This window comes from Eupeodes corollae, chromosome 1, assembly GCF_945859685.1.
Source record: "Eupeodes corollae chromosome 1, idEupCoro1.1, whole genome shotgun sequence".
Classification (NCBI taxonomy): Eukaryota; Metazoa; Arthropoda; class Insecta; order Diptera; family Syrphidae; genus Eupeodes; species Eupeodes corollae.
In genome coordinates this window covers 247,167,812-247,183,318 of record NC_079147.1, presented here as the reverse complement: position 1 = coordinate 247,183,318, position 15,507 = coordinate 247,167,812, and the positions used below count along the sequence as shown (strand labels likewise).

The following is a 15,507-nucleotide window of genomic DNA, read 5'->3' as shown; positions in this document are numbered from 1 at the left end:
AAAACATTTACATATGAACTTGTTCAGTTTGTGCCATTTATTTATTAGTACTTTGTAAATACAGATAATGAATGCAAATGTGCACTTACCTCAAGAACCGCAACAATAATTAATTTAGTACATATTTATAAGTTTAAATATTACTTAAAATTATTGCCATGATCTTATCAATTATTTTTCTTTTTGAATTACAAGTTTATTTTCTTTTAGATTATAACATTTCAATTTTTTGTTTGAATTACATTCTTTGCAAATTATGATTGATTGAAATTTTTACTTTATTTTAGAAGACAAAATTAAATCATTGATAAACTCTCAATGATTAAACTAATTATTGATTAGTTGTATTTTATTTTATATTTTATTGTAATTTAATACGATAATTGTATTTATTTTTTTGTTTGTCTGATGGTTAGAAGTTATGTTTTTATAAATTTCATTGATTAATAGTTTTTACCCTCAAAAATTACATCTCGTGTGCGCTTCTGTGGATTTTCATACCTTCTTTGTTGAAAAGATGATGGTTGTTCATGTACAAATCTCTTGCCTGATGGTCTTTGCGACATTTGTCGGACTATAAGATTTAATTAATTGTATTTATTTTGACTCTTATTTGTTTTGTTTTATTAAAGCCCACACACTTTTAGTTCAACAGAAGAAAAAGGAGAAGAAAAAGGAAAAGATAAAAAAGTTATTATTGGTACTTACTTGGATCACGGCTATAACTTCTTTCATCTGGGTATTCAGGATCATACTCAATTCCTCCCTCTTGACGCTCATCTTCCTCCTCATAATCTTTGTATCCAGTGACTTTTTTCAAAATACTTACTACTGGTCTACCATCAGATCGGTAGGTTTGTCTTAAATGTTATAAAGTTAATATGAAGTAACTTAAACAGCTTAAATCCAAACTAACCTTTCGCCTGTGTTCCTGTTTTGGTAAGGAGACGGTGGTTCTTGCATGGATCTCTTCATAGGTGGTCGATGTAAGGCACCTCTTGCTAAAAAAAAAAATATATTTTTTTTCAAAAACAATGTGCAAACACGTATCAGCTTAAAAACTAATTAGAAGAGTAACAAATTTTCTAAAAGCTTTGGATAGTCAGTTCTCGAAATAAGGTTATTTTTTATTTAGGTTTTTTGATTTTTGTTTTTTAATTTTTTATGTTAATGTTGTTCATTACCTGGAGTCCGTTCTTCTTCATCATTGCCGTCCTCTATTCCATCCATTCCATTATCGTATGATTGACCTGTGTAACCCGTTATTTTTTGCAAAATACTCACCCGAGGTTTAGACTGACCTCTGAAATCAACAAACAATAACCATTATAACCCATACAAATAAATTATTATCATTTAAAACCAACCTATCATCAGAAAAGGATTTACCCGATTTCCTTATAAACTCTGGGTCTTCTGACATTTCTTTCCTCTGACTTTGACTAACTTCGTCATTGCTATCAGGAATGAGATATTTTCGAATTTCAGCCAAAGCATATGCAATTCGAGCATGAGCTTCGGCTGGAGTTGCAACTGTTGAAATTTCAACATACAAATCTTTTTCCAAGTGAGCATGTCGTGGATCGCCAGATTCACGTAATTCTTGTTCCTTTTCTGCATTACGCATTGAATTACGACCCTTAATAAGAATTCGGCATAAAGTTTGTTTTTGAAGATTCCGTAGTGAATTGCCTTTTGGTCCGAGAATTTTTCCATTGAAATTGAAATTGGGAAATTGTTTGGTTGGAACGAAAACCTTTTGGGTGACTTTTATTAATTTCTGCTTGAAGACATCGGCATGCATTTCTCGTCCGGGAATTCGTCCAGTTGCATGAACTCTATCAATAGCTTCATTGATAAGCATGGCAGCGACTGGAAAATCATTGCTAAGGCGTTCTTTTTCAGCAATACAATCGGCAATGAATTTTTTTGACATTTCATTTAGACGTGGTGGGTGTCCCTCATCTTCGACGGCTTGAACTTCAGCTACTGGTGATGAATCCCTCATTGTTACAATTTATCTGTAAGTTAAATATTCAAATGGAATAATGATCTTGGTTTGTTGTTTTTGTTGCTTGCATTTGGGAAGGCGAAATTTTATATTTCTATTTTAAACTAAAAATTTAACTTATCATATTAGGGGACAAAAATTGGCAGTATATACACAGCTGGTCAAAAATAGGTGTGATAATTAATTGTTGTATTATTTTTATTACTCTTTTTATGTTAAATAATAATTTTAAGTTATTATTTTTAAAACTCTTATATTAATCAAATAAGAAACACTCTTAGGCTTTGAAATACATTACAACTATAGACAATATAGCCCCAAAACTACAGACGGAGGTTTTTTCACTTGGCCAAAAAAATATGTGCGTCTTCCTAAAGTATTAATATTATCGTTTTTAATAATAATTTCTGTATCTTATCACAATTTCTGTTTTACTTACTCTAATGACCTGAGCATCCTACATTATTATTCAAATCTTTTTGGAGTCGTCGCGGCATTGACTATTAACTTTTGGCATGTTTACTGAGGTAAGGAGTACCATTCTCTTTGAACCGCTTCCCACAATTGGTTTCCATTAGTGAAACTTACGCTTAACCTCATTCCACAAGTTCTCAATAGGATTGAGATCAGGGAATTGACTTGGCTATGGGACAACGGATACTTGTATCTCTCAAAACCAATCTTTCACAATACCTGTGGTATGTTTAGGATTGTTGTCTTGCTGAAAGTACCATCGCAGGGGCAAGTTTTCCTCAGAAAACGGTAACATGACATCTTCCAAAATATCCCTATATCCGTATTTTGTTAAGATGTTATTAAAACGAAATGTAGAACTTAAACCATACCAGGAAAAACTGCCCCACACCATTATATTCCCTCCTGCGTATTTAATAGTTTTCTGTGTATAGCGGGATGGTAGCTCAGAATCCGATAAAAACAAAACTACTTTTGTTTTATCACTCCACAGAATATTTCGCCATTTTTTTACGCCCTCTGTTTTTTTTTTATAATAAACGGGCACTCAACGGGCACACCCTTAACACGTTTAAACACAGTGCGAACTTTAGGAAAATAGGGAAGTATTAAAGGGGAGATACCGATGAACATTGGTCTTAAAGTTTTGAATATCAAAATGATAGGAAAAAACAGAGTTGTGTAAAGCATTCCACATTCTCGATGTGAGGTTAAAAAAACAATCTCTATACTTAACAGTACGTCCAAAATTGTGCTCCAGGTTAAACTGATGTGCATTCCCAGAAGTAATAGTATTACGGCTAAATTGTTTGAGGGGGGGGGGGGGAATGCAACGGGCTAATTAGACAGAACACTCTTTATAAAAATATCGGTAGAACAACGAAAGGCATGAAACATTGCGGCGGTGTTCAAGTGACGTAATTGTTTCGGTTACCTATAGTTCTATCGCCTATCATTTTCAAAGCTCTTTTTTGGATCCTGCCAAAAATACTTAAAATTACTTAAAATTGTTTTAGGGGCTTCTGCCCAAATATGCGAGTTATATTCAAGTTTTGGACGAATGAAGGCTTTGTAAATTACAGCCAGATCAGAAGAGGTGAAAATTTCTTGAACCGTCGGAGAAATCCTAAGCACCTAGCAGCATTTTTGGCAATATCGAATATGTGATCATTCCATAAGAGGTGATCTGTGATATACATACCGAGTATTGAAAGTTGATTAGCTTCCTGGATGCAAGTGGACGCTCATGGATAGCGGCATCGGGGGTGGGTTACGCTTTAACGACAGGAGACAGCATTGAGTTTTCGAAGCATTAAAAGAGCTTATCATACGCTACCGTTGAAGTTCCACATCCGAAGGACAAGGATGAGAATCTAAAAACGAATATGAAAAGCTGAGGGTACTGTCATCAGCGAAACAATTTAGTGGGTTAGAAGTTTCAGACAAAAGATCATTTATAAAAATAAGGAAGAACGTCGGAGACAAACAGAGATCTGGGGCACACCAGCGTTTATTTTGTGAATATCAGATTTGAACCCTTGAATTGAACGGTCCGAAAGATTCGTTCCAATTGGTATGTTTTAAGGCAAATCATTTTCTGGACCTTATGTTGCTAGCCCTAAGGCATGGAACTTTTTCGGCGATTCTTCCTGAAAGATTCGAGTTCTAAAGCCTTCCTCGGATCACCTATAGTCCTTGATGAAATAAAAGAATTAGATTTAGCTAGAAATAGTATGAGGCGGTCAGTGGTAACTTATGTTTTTTAGGCCGGCCTCTATTTTCGCGTACTCCTCTGGGCTTGAGAGCATTTGTTTTTAAATTTTGAGATCTGTCTAGGACCTCCGCAATAAATTTGTAGGTCTTGCCCTCATCTCTAAGTTGACGAACTAAGTTCCTTTCTTCTGGCGAAGAGTGGGTTTTACGGCCCATATTCAAAGGCTAATGAATAAAAAACTATTGTTTGAAGCTTATAAAATGATTATTAACAACCCACCTTAAGAGTTTATACCATAAAACAAGAAATATTATAAGAAGCTTGGATTTTATTTGGAGCACACCTATTTTTATGGCCAGCTTCTATAACACAGAAAATCTTATTCCACACAAATAATTTATCTGCTTAGCATTACATTACTTAAATGGAAAAAGTTTGGCATCCTCATAGAGAGAATAACTGTCCTTACTTTCTGCATTGCAAACCATCGCAAACATTTTCTAACACCTATTTTTTTGACCAGCTGTGTATTTCTAATATGGTATAAAATTTCTCATACATATTTTTTAAATGCTTTCTAAACTTTGATGTAATAACCCTGAGAATAGAATAAATACAATCATAATTTGACACTTTGTTGTTCATAGAAATTTTAGGAATATAAATGGTTAGAGGTCTAGAAATAGAAAACATAAACATAAAACAAATTGTACGCAGAGGACATAAGTATTATGCAACAAATGATAAGTCGAGCCGAAGGATAGAATGAAAAATTGAGTTGGAGGTGAACATGGAAAAATTAGTCATGATGGTAATTCGGAATTGAAGTAGGCTATCCAAGCAGGAAAATCAAAGAAGAACATACATAATACCTACAAGCAACGATTCAGACTTAGCAATTCAAACTAGAACCAATTATTTCGGTAAAGCTAGTTTAACAGAAACAATAGGAACATTTTGAAAAGCCAATCAAATTTTTAAAATAGCTAATTTATACAGAAAGCAACACATCGTGGAATTCAACTTTTGTACAACAAGCTATTAAAAACCTATTGTAATACAAAATCGTTTTAAAAATTACAAATTACATTTATATACATTTTTAAACTTATTACTTATAACTATTATTTATAATAGACGACCCTTACGGTCATTGTCGTAGGTTTTAATTTTTAAGTTAAATGTAAAGCCTTACAATATCTGTTACCAAACCATTCTCTTCAAATATCTTCACATTTGCCAATTGCTTGCGTAGTTGGACGATTTTGTAAAACAAAATATCCTCTTAAAGCACGATATGCGACTATGGTTCAGACAAGGGATTCATATAATTTAGGGATAGCTTACATTTTCGCTTTGGACTGGCGTTAGGTATGAATATTTATAAAGATCTGGGAACTTAGAACATTTCAAAAACTCGTTGAATAGAAAATATAAGACACACATTTTCAACATATATTATGGTATTCCATCAGGAAAGGGCTGAAATATTCATTTACTTTTGTAATATTGTAACGTGTATAGGCCTCAGAAATCGAAAAATGTATTGATATAAAATGACTGTAGGTATTCTTGAGTGTTAGAAGAGAGAATAATTGCCTACATCAACACCTGGCTATAAGCCTTAATTTAACGGCAAGTTTTTCACTTGCTGCCCCTTCGCATTGTAAAGGGTGTCCCAAAATTAACGCAAGATTTGAATTAAATAGAAAACGCCTTTTTTAGTCTTTTGATAGTTATGTTTTTTATTGACTCGTAAAGTACATACATATGTTAGGGTTATGTATGGAATAACACATCGGACAAATGGCCTCCACGGCTTTGCATGCACATGCGCACTCTTTTGTTGAAATTTTCCATGACCATTCTGCATAAATGTGGCTGAATTTCGTTGATGCAGCGTTGAATCTCCTATTTTAATGCACGGGTGGATGTGGGCTTGTTGACATAGACTTGTGATTTCAAATAACCCCATAAAAAGAAGTTTAATGGTGTTAAATCACACGATCTAGGAGTCCAATTTTGACCACCGAAACGAGAGAGTATACGACCTGGAAATGTCTCATGCAGTAATTGAATTGTTTCACGGGCTATATGACATGTGGCACCGTCTTGTTGAAACGACATATTGGACACATCAATATCATCCAATTTTGGTAGAAAGAATTGTGTAATCATGTCGCGATATCGAGCACCAGTAACAGTCACTGCTTGACCAGCATCATTTTCAAAAAAATATGGCCCAATTATGCCTCCAGCCCAAATTCCACACCATACAGTCACGCGTTGTGGATGCATTTGTTTTTCGACAATCACATGTGGGTTCTCCGAACCCCAAATGCGGCAATTTTGGCGATTGACAAAGCCATCAAGATGAAAATGTGCTTCATCGCTTAGGATGATTTTGCTCGAAAAATCAGGGCCCATTTGTTGATGTTCAATAATCCATTCAACGAACTCTCTTCTCTGTTCATGGTCATTAGGCTTCAATTGTTGTGTTAATTGAATTTTGCAAGCATAAAGACACAGATCTTTGGTGAGTATACGCTGTAGAGAGGTTCTTGAAATTTGCAATTCTTGTCCACGACGTCGAATTGAGGTTCCTGGATTGTCAGCAACACTCTCACGCACTGCTTCGACATTCACATTTGAACGGCTTGTTTTTTGGACGACCAGTGTGTTTGGCGCCTCCAACGGATCCAGTCTTCATGAATTTTTCAATTAATCTCTTCACAGTTGACGAAGTTAAAACACTATTCCGACCATATTTTGTATGAAATTTTCGAACTGCAGCCGCCAAGCTTTCACTATTTTTGAAATATTCTTTAATAATGAAGACACGTTGTTCTATCGTGTAACGCTCAATTTTTAATAACCCTATACTGTTAGCTGTCAAATTGCTTTTTTTCAGGGTGGCCAACACTTCACTGCATAAATGGCGGCAAATTCAAATCTTGCGTTAATTTTGGGACACCCTTTATATTCGCTTAGTTTTTGAAATTAACCAAAAGGATTTACGCAAAGATTTACTCTATCTTATTTGGGGAAATGCTTTGAGTGAGTTCCTACTTCTAAGCTACCAAGACATAACAAATTCACTTTTTTGTTAACCTTTGGTATTGGCTTAGTCTATCTATATATTGATTTTTTGAGTAATGAAAAATCAATATCCTATGCATATAGGATAAACCACAACCACCACGATACTCTCACAAATTGGACATCCCAACATATGTTCCTGGAATTAACCAGGGGCTTCAACCTATCCCGTGGTACCACATCTTCAGTGGTATGTTAATTTAGTCTTTGATGAAGTGGCATCTAGGGAAGTTAACCCTATAAGTGGTTCAACACCTTGTAGGATGCAATCCTCTCCGAGCTTTACCTTCAATGTACATCATTCCTAAAAATGATTTTTAACTCCACTACACTTTATTTTTTTTTAACATATATATTAAATATCGATGACAATAGTCATTCGATTTGTATATTTACTAATACTTATTGGGTTTGTATAATTTCTATCAGTAAGTCAATTCCTGCCCCATGGGTAAGACGACGGTCCTGTGTTTATCACCTTTCGTAAGATTTAATCTTAGGAAAGAAGCTTCTTGCGTTCGCTCACAAGTTGATAATTTTCTCAGTGTAGTTCTAAGCTGTGACTTTTTCAATAATTATGAATTGATCAGTATCATTTTTCATTGAGCTGCACTAATTTCTTTAACTTGCTCACCAGAAACCACCACGTGGAGGTGCAAGTAAGCGCTTCTTCCTTCCAGATTGTAGACAAGTATATAGCATCCCTATATCTACACGGAAGTCAGTTTGACTCCCAAGTGTTAGAAGAAATAAGAGAAGAGGTGCTTGCAGAAGAAACATTTTCAAAGGCAATCCAACATGTTCAAAACTGGCTTGAAGAACTTTAAAAGCTAGTTGGATATCCGTCAAATTTACGTTTACTATTAAAGTATCTCCCAAACATATGGGGTTTAATTTTTAGATCACACTCATAATTGGAAATGAATTGAGAGTACAAAAAGTTTGAATAAGTAACAAAGTTTTATTCTTAAACTTTAAGCGTCACTCTTTGATAGATGCCACTTCAACCAGGCCATATTTCTTTTGCTTTTAAAGTTTTTAAATGCAAGTCAAACCATGGGATTTCATAAGTCGTAAAATCATTTCATCTAAAGACAAATCTTTGTAACAGTTTTCTTTTAAAAAATAGTTCCTATTGTTATGTCTGTCACATTCTTTTCTACATTGTTTTAAATACAAAATTTACGGAGGTATCCATACTACTATACAAAATGTTCCCGACAACAGCAGTGACGAAGATCTTTCAGATGATGAGCACGGAGTGAACAGATGCAAAAATCTTCCGCCACTATATATTTCAAAATGAAATGAATCCGATTGGGAATTAGAAGATTACATTCCTCTATTCCAGATGGTACCAGTTTGTTGGAATATGCCTTTACATGTCCCAAAATTAACTCTGTAATTGCATGTAACCGGTTCGAAGAAATAAAAAGGTTCATACATTTCAATACCAACTCGACGCAAGTACCCAAAGGACAACCAGGACATTCATAAAATAAGATCATTTTTGGACCAAACAAGGCAGAGACTCCTTACTGTTCCTAGAGAAGAATATATGGCAGTAGATGAACAAATTATACCAACCAAAAACAAATTATGTATGCGGCAATACAACCTAAAAAAAAAACCACAAATGGGGATTTAAAAATGTTGTTCTCAGTAGTAGCTCTACTGGAGCCCAAGGACATGTTCAGTTGTTAGCCGATTTGTCAAAGATTAGTAACGTTGTTGTTCTACTGGCGAGAACTATTTCCGACGGATTCAACTACAAAACATTCTTTGACAACTGGTACACGTCCTTAAAGCTGTTGATTTATCTGGAAAAGAAAGCAATTTTACCACAAAATATTCTTCAAGTGCGCGGTAAGATCTATGCCATGCCAGCAAACTAAGTACAACTAACAAACGTGGACGACGCTCTTATTTCATGGAGAATAATCTGCAGTTGAAGATATTGAAAGGACTTGCTGCCATAATGCCATCGCAGGACGTTCGATTAGATCACCTTTCTGTTTGAACCACAAGACAGCGGTCTAAGGTTTCAGACTGCCATGGAAGATCTTATGTAGAGTGCCAAAAATGCAAAGTAAGTCTTTGCTTGAATGAGGAAAAAAACTGTTTCACGATATTCCATACTTAATATTTTTGAATAAATAGTTGATTTATTTTATTGAACATTTTTTTATTATTTTTCAGCTCAATGAGCCATACCTATATGATCCAAATCGGAAATCGCAAAATGTTTGCGTTTGTTTTTAAAAAAAAAATCTATATTCCTGAAAAAAAGTTTTTTTTTTTTTTAAATTATAATTAACTATCACATTATATTTTGTTCATGAAGAAAAAAAATCATGCAGTAAGGGGTTAAGAACCTTTAATATTTAAATCTTGAGTGTAAGCTTGGTGTTATGTACAAATTAGTAGAAATTTTTACTATTTCTTTAATTAATTTCTGGTCATGCAAAAATTTGGTTCGACGATTATGAACGTTACAGGTCTTTCTAGCTGGTTTTAGCTTATTCCGGTTTTCCTCAGTAGGGTTGGCTTTATATATCCGAAAACTTACATCTCTGATCCTAATTACCTCTTTACAGCTCGAATCAAACCACGAGTTTTCTTTAGGTTTGATAAATTTTACCCTATTCGGGATAAAATTTCTCATACCACAAAGAATAAAATGTGTAATCATATCTGCGCTGGAATCCTCGTCGCTATGGAGGAAGCGTAGTGACCAGTTTAAGTCCTTGGAGAAAGTCCTAGTCAGAAGTAAGAAACAAGCTTAGGGTGTTGGCGGATTGACCTACAACGTTAGGGATTTGAGTTTGCTCATCGACAAGCTGAGTATGTTGACATGCCAGAATTGCGAAGCCCAGAAGTATTGTGTACATTGAAATCGCCAGCAATGACTATTTCAGTGTGAGGATAATGAGCAACAATTCTTTGGATGGAGTCGGATAGGGCATTAAATTCGTTAAAAGTTGAATTTCTGTCCAGATTTGTACTTAGATATAGAAAAAACATGCGTGGATGATATGCTTACGTCAGTGGCGATTCCTCTCAGTTGGCAAGGTTGGCTGCGCCAACCCTAAAATTTCAGCTTAAATAGACAAACAAATTATTTCTATAAAGATTGAATGCATAAAACAAAAAAACATAATTTCCCAATGTGCTTAAATCATTATAAAACCAGCAAAACCTATATAAATAGAGCCATTTACTGCAACCCGTACGTGCTATATTAATCCCATACAAAGTTACTTTTTAATGCTTTAAATTTCAGGCTAGAGTTGGCGATAAAATTTGTCGCCATCAAATGACATTCAAAACTATACTGTTATTCCCGATGTGCCGATTTGCTATCTCATTCTATCTTTAAGAACAGACCGAAAAAATATTCACAAAAGTTGGCGCTACTAATATGCGCCATCGCAACAAGTAGAAAAATGCGAGAAGAAAATGTGTGTTTCTGCTTGGTCGTTTGTAGCGAGACAGTCTCAGTGCGAAAATCATAAAAACTAGGCATGCTGCTAGGTTGCCAGAGTCCAAATTGCATGATATATCCTTTTTTTTTAATGAGATATAGGCTTATAAAAATCTGGCAAGCCTGAACCTGTGGAGAAAAACATGAGAAAAAATGCATTGGGACTGTAGCTGTGGGATATGGTTTTCTCTATTTGGGTAGAAAACCCGAGAAAAAAATTGATGGTGTGTACTTACTGCTTACTGCTCGGTCGTTTATCCTAAACCTAATTTTCAGTTAATGAATGTTCTGTTTGAATGAATTTATCTTGAAACTTAATTGTAGTTTTCTTTTCAGTGGCGGAATTAATTAAAAACTTTTAACTGTCATAAATTAAATTATACGTATTAACATTTTCGGTACATTTCTCAATATTTACAAGCATTTTAAAGGGAAAAAAGTGGTCAATGAATCTGTTTAATTTTATTTTTTTTAATTTTACTTTTGATAGTACGTTATTTAAAAGTTCTTATTAGCGTGGCAATTTCATGTGGCAGTACTTTATAGGCGAATTTGAACTTTCCTTTTAAATTTACTATCAAAAACTTTTTTCTTAAAATAAATAAGCTTTATAGGTACAGATAAAAATCTACGTGTTTTAAAACATAATTCAATTGTTAAAAAAAAATGGGTGTCAATGTGTTTCATGTAAGTTTTTTAACATACACCATTTAGTCCAGCAAAATAAGGGTTCTTATATTGAAAAAAAAAAATTGTATAGGTACCTACCTACCGAGCATAGATTTCATAATTTTATTTCGATGATTCTTTTTACTTTTGATAACATACACTACATAGGTACATAGCTACAGTGCGATTTTCATACAAATAATCTATCCAAACTGATGTGCATGGGCGGGTGGGGTATGTGTTAGTAGCGTACGGCTGTATTTTTCTTTGGGGTTATGCAATCTTTTACATTGTATATTACTGCTCTAAAATAAGAAAATATCATTTGATTTGCTGGGTTTCATAGAATTTTCGGCATAGATAGTCCAGTCAACGAAATAATTTTGCTTGCAAGAAATAATGCTCTCTTGGTTATTTTTGTATATGCTAAGCGTTACCTCCAGGTATGCATAACATTCCTAAACTCCCCAGGGGCCGGAAACTAGACCTAAGAGAGGGGTAAATGTCGCCCTTTTTAACTTGTTGTAAATGCTTGTTAAACGAATCATATGAGTGGAAAAGTTAAAAGCAAGTTACTAGCAAATTAAATTGCCTATAAAAAGGATATTTTTATATTTTAGCTAGAATCATTTATAAGGGAGATGCAGGAAGTAGAAAAGTAAATAAATCTGAAAAAACATGTTAGGGTATCTACATAACCTTTTTATAGAAAATTTATTTTACTCTAATTTTGTAATTTAATCTTTTCAGCTCGATGTGCAAATATTCACAAAAATATAAAAGGAGGTATATCAAACCCCCCTCCAGTATTTAGCTCGCGGCCTTGACTTTTGGTATGTTATACCTGTGACATTTACGAGAACATTTTTTTTGGCTCGTCGTTGATTGGACTATTAGAAAGTAAAGCCTAAGCGGGAACACAGAAAACCACCATTTTAAGGCTATTTAACATTAAAACAACTGTATTTTACTATGTATTGTATAGAAAAAACATTTGTTTTTTTTTTACCTATGTAGGAGCTAGAGAGTAATCTCTGAGTTACTGAATGTATTCTTAAAATTCTCTCGCTATTTAAAAGCCACAATGTCCACGCTTAGATACAAATATACTTAAGAGCGTCCTTTTTCTCACACAAAGAACAAAAGAACATCAAAAAAGAATGTCTTGGACACTTGCCCATTTGCAAGGACATTTCTCATGTTTTTATTTTTATATTTCTAAATCTTAAAAACTATTAATAATTAAAATTGGCGTCCTTGTCCTAAATTGAGGAGTTTAAAAACAACGTAGAAAGACTCTAAAAGAGAGTGTATACGAAGTTTTAATACAACTCAATATTCACTTTATCGGTGGTTAGCAGGGTGTGAAAACAAAATTGCACTGTTCTGTTCGCCTTGTCTACTTTTTTCCTCTCTTTGAATCGAGGAAACTATGTTGAAACTCTCAACCTGTTGAAACGTAACGACCCTATCATAGCTCAACACTTTGAAACTGCTACAGTTTTTAAAGGAACATCAATGGCGATTCAGAATGATTTAATCAAAGCGGTTGGAGCTTAAATATAACGAAACAATTACAACAAGCAACATTTGTTGGCATAATGATCGATGAGTCATCTGACATCTAAGATAAAAGTAATGCGCGCCATCGAAATTGTTTCATTAAACGCTGAAAAAAGAGCGGTTCCAAACGAAGATTTGTGTTCAAACAAAATTAAATTCAAGAAATTATTTTTCGAAGTAATTGACAACCTAAGCATGCAGGTTTCAGAGAGATTTTCATCTATTGAAAAATTGAAGTTTTTCAATCTGATGAACAGCAAAAAAATATTAGAATATCGCCAAAATCAATATTTTCCTGATGATTTGATAACAAAACTGATTGAATTCTACCCAGAAATATTTAAATTCAGTCAACTGATAAATAAATTGACCGTATGATATGCCAACTATACCGAAACTAAACTGCCGGAAAATACATCAACAACAGCGAAAGCTTTGAATCCATATGACGTTCTTCTCTGGTTGGAGTCCAAAAATATTTCTGGAAGCTTTGAACAAGTTTATACACTTTCAAAACTTATCAATACCATTCCAGCTACAACCGCTTCAGTCGAACGTATTTTTTCTGCGTTGAAAAGAATAAAGATGTACCTACATATCTTAGAAGCACACAAGGCAAGGAAAGATTGAGCAACTTAGCTCTTATTTCAATAGAAAAACAAATTTTGACGACTTGATTTTTTATATAAATAAATAAGTTTTTAATGAAAAAAAAATAACTTAAAAAATAAATAAAATTGTTTGTTTTTATTACGTTTAGCTTTGATCAAAGTAGCCAACCCAGAACTGAAGACCAGGAACCGCCACTGGCTTACGTACCGTACATGAAGTTAAAGTTTGTGTTAGAGCACAAACCGTATTGTGGCTGAAGTTGGTATGCAACATCATTTTTTATATATACGGCTCTTCACTTAATGCCAAAAAAAAAAGGCCTGTTTGTTGCAGTGTGAACATATACGGCACAGAAGTTCTTTCTTAGCTCAGAAATGTTGATAAAATCAAATATGAATTCACCCAGCATTATAATATTCAAAGACTAAAAAAACACAATTCGGAGAATTAACTATGATGAATGATCTGACAAGATTCCAATTGGAACTTTTCAATAACAGATTTCCACTAGTGTTATGCAAATCTGTATAATGATCCGTCCCTGGTTAACAACGAATATTACATCAATATATCCGAAAGACATAAGCTTAATCGTTCGAGACACCGTTTAGGTATAATAGACCCGTACACATTGCTGTCTGCAACGATTAAGCTAAGTGGAGGGGAAGGAGAGTGGTTACCCATTGCACTGTTTTTTTTTTATTTGTGTTTAATTTGAATTGCTTTTAAAACAAGTCAATTTTTTTTCAATTAGTAAAAAGTCCATAGTTGAACACCGAACCTTATTAGATTAATTTTGAATAAACCTTTCACAATTCAAAACTACGCCATCAACGAAACCTGCTTAAAATAACATACACACAAATGGTGAAGTGTGTGCAGTGTTATTTCTCGAAGAGTTGATCTCAATTGACTTTTTTCCTTCAAAGTGCGGTTACGACAAGGTAGGTATGTATATGCCAATGCCCCTATAAACAATTGAAGGCTTTCAAAAAAGATAAGAGTTTGCAAAGCTATCAGGAATATGCGTTAGCATATGCGAAAACTTTATGAAATGAAAATGGGGCCATTCGTATTCGTTAATGACGCACCTTCGTCTTACAACAAAGTAAACAAAACATCCATTATTTTCTCTTAAAAAATTGATATTTAAGAAACTGAAAAAAGCTTTACCAATCTAAAGACAGATATATTCATATGTTGTACTTGTGTTTTATTGATTATTTTTAATGACACGGTCGCCAAAAGACGCTTTGCAACTCATTTATCCTCGCGACGAGTTTAAGTTTTTGAATGTTGACCAAGGAACTGAGTTAAACCTCAGTCTTCAAGGGAAGGGCCTTATCCAATATGTGAATGAGACAATGAGAAATCCCTCTGGAAAAAAACAAAGCGAAACCTTCAAAATGGCTGACAACTTTTTTCTTGTTTTTTTGTACACTATTGTCTCGGAAACTGAAGAGACATCCTGAGTTAGCTCAAGCATTCCTGCGTAATTTATTCTTAATTTTTACCATATGTAATATATTTATAAATAAGTAAGCAAGTTTCCATATGTTTTTATATTAGTTACTAATTAAGTAGCAAGGACAATTATTTAATTTAATTCTTATTTCAATTGACCAATTCCAATAAGAATAATAGTTTAAGTTGTTGTTTTAGGCACACAAATAAATATTTTACACTTTACATAAAATCAAATTAGAAACCTACCGCAATTAAAATATGCTTTCAAACTTACCTTTTATTAATTAAATAAATTTAAATTGGTTTGGCTTCTTGGAGATTGATGTAAAAGTAAATAATGTGGATTGTAAGAGAACGTGCACCCCCTCTGAATTCGAATTCACTTGTGTCAGTGCGATTGTAATTATTGTTGTA

General features: G+C 33.8%; 1 protein-coding gene across 1 annotated transcript; it reads right to left on the bottom strand.

Moving 5' to 3' along the window:
* Positions 1-14: 14 nt before the first annotated feature.
* LOC129941951 (KH domain-containing, RNA-binding, signal transduction-associated protein 3-like) lies at positions 15-15,507 on the bottom strand. The gene is made up of 6 exons (XM_056050731.1): positions 15,368-15,507; positions 1,368-2,021; positions 1,185-1,303; positions 917-1,001; positions 709-860; positions 15-574 (listed from the first exon to the last, which is right to left on the bottom strand). The coding sequence occupies exons 2-6, from the start codon at positions 2,006-2,008 to the stop codon at positions 444-446; spliced, it is 1,128 nt and encodes a 375-aa protein (XP_055906706.1). The 5' UTR covers positions 2,009-2,021; positions 15,368-15,507; the 3' UTR covers positions 15-443.

What these genes read in the sequence shown, in the direction of transcription:
- LOC129941951 (XM_056050731.1), bottom strand. Translation starts at nt 2,008, where the DNA reads ATGAGGGATTCATCACCAGTAGCTGAAGTTCAAGCCGTCGAAGATGAG. An exon ending in AACAGGAACACAGGCGAAAG is followed by an intron (nt 861 to 916) that starts GTTAGTTTGGAT and finishes ATAACATTTAAG; the next exon opens with ACAAACCTACCGATCTGATG. An exon ending in AAGTTATAGCCGTGATCCAA is followed by an intron (nt 575 to 708) that starts GTAAGTACCAAT and finishes TAAATCTTATAG; the next exon opens with TCCGACAAATGTCGCAAAGA.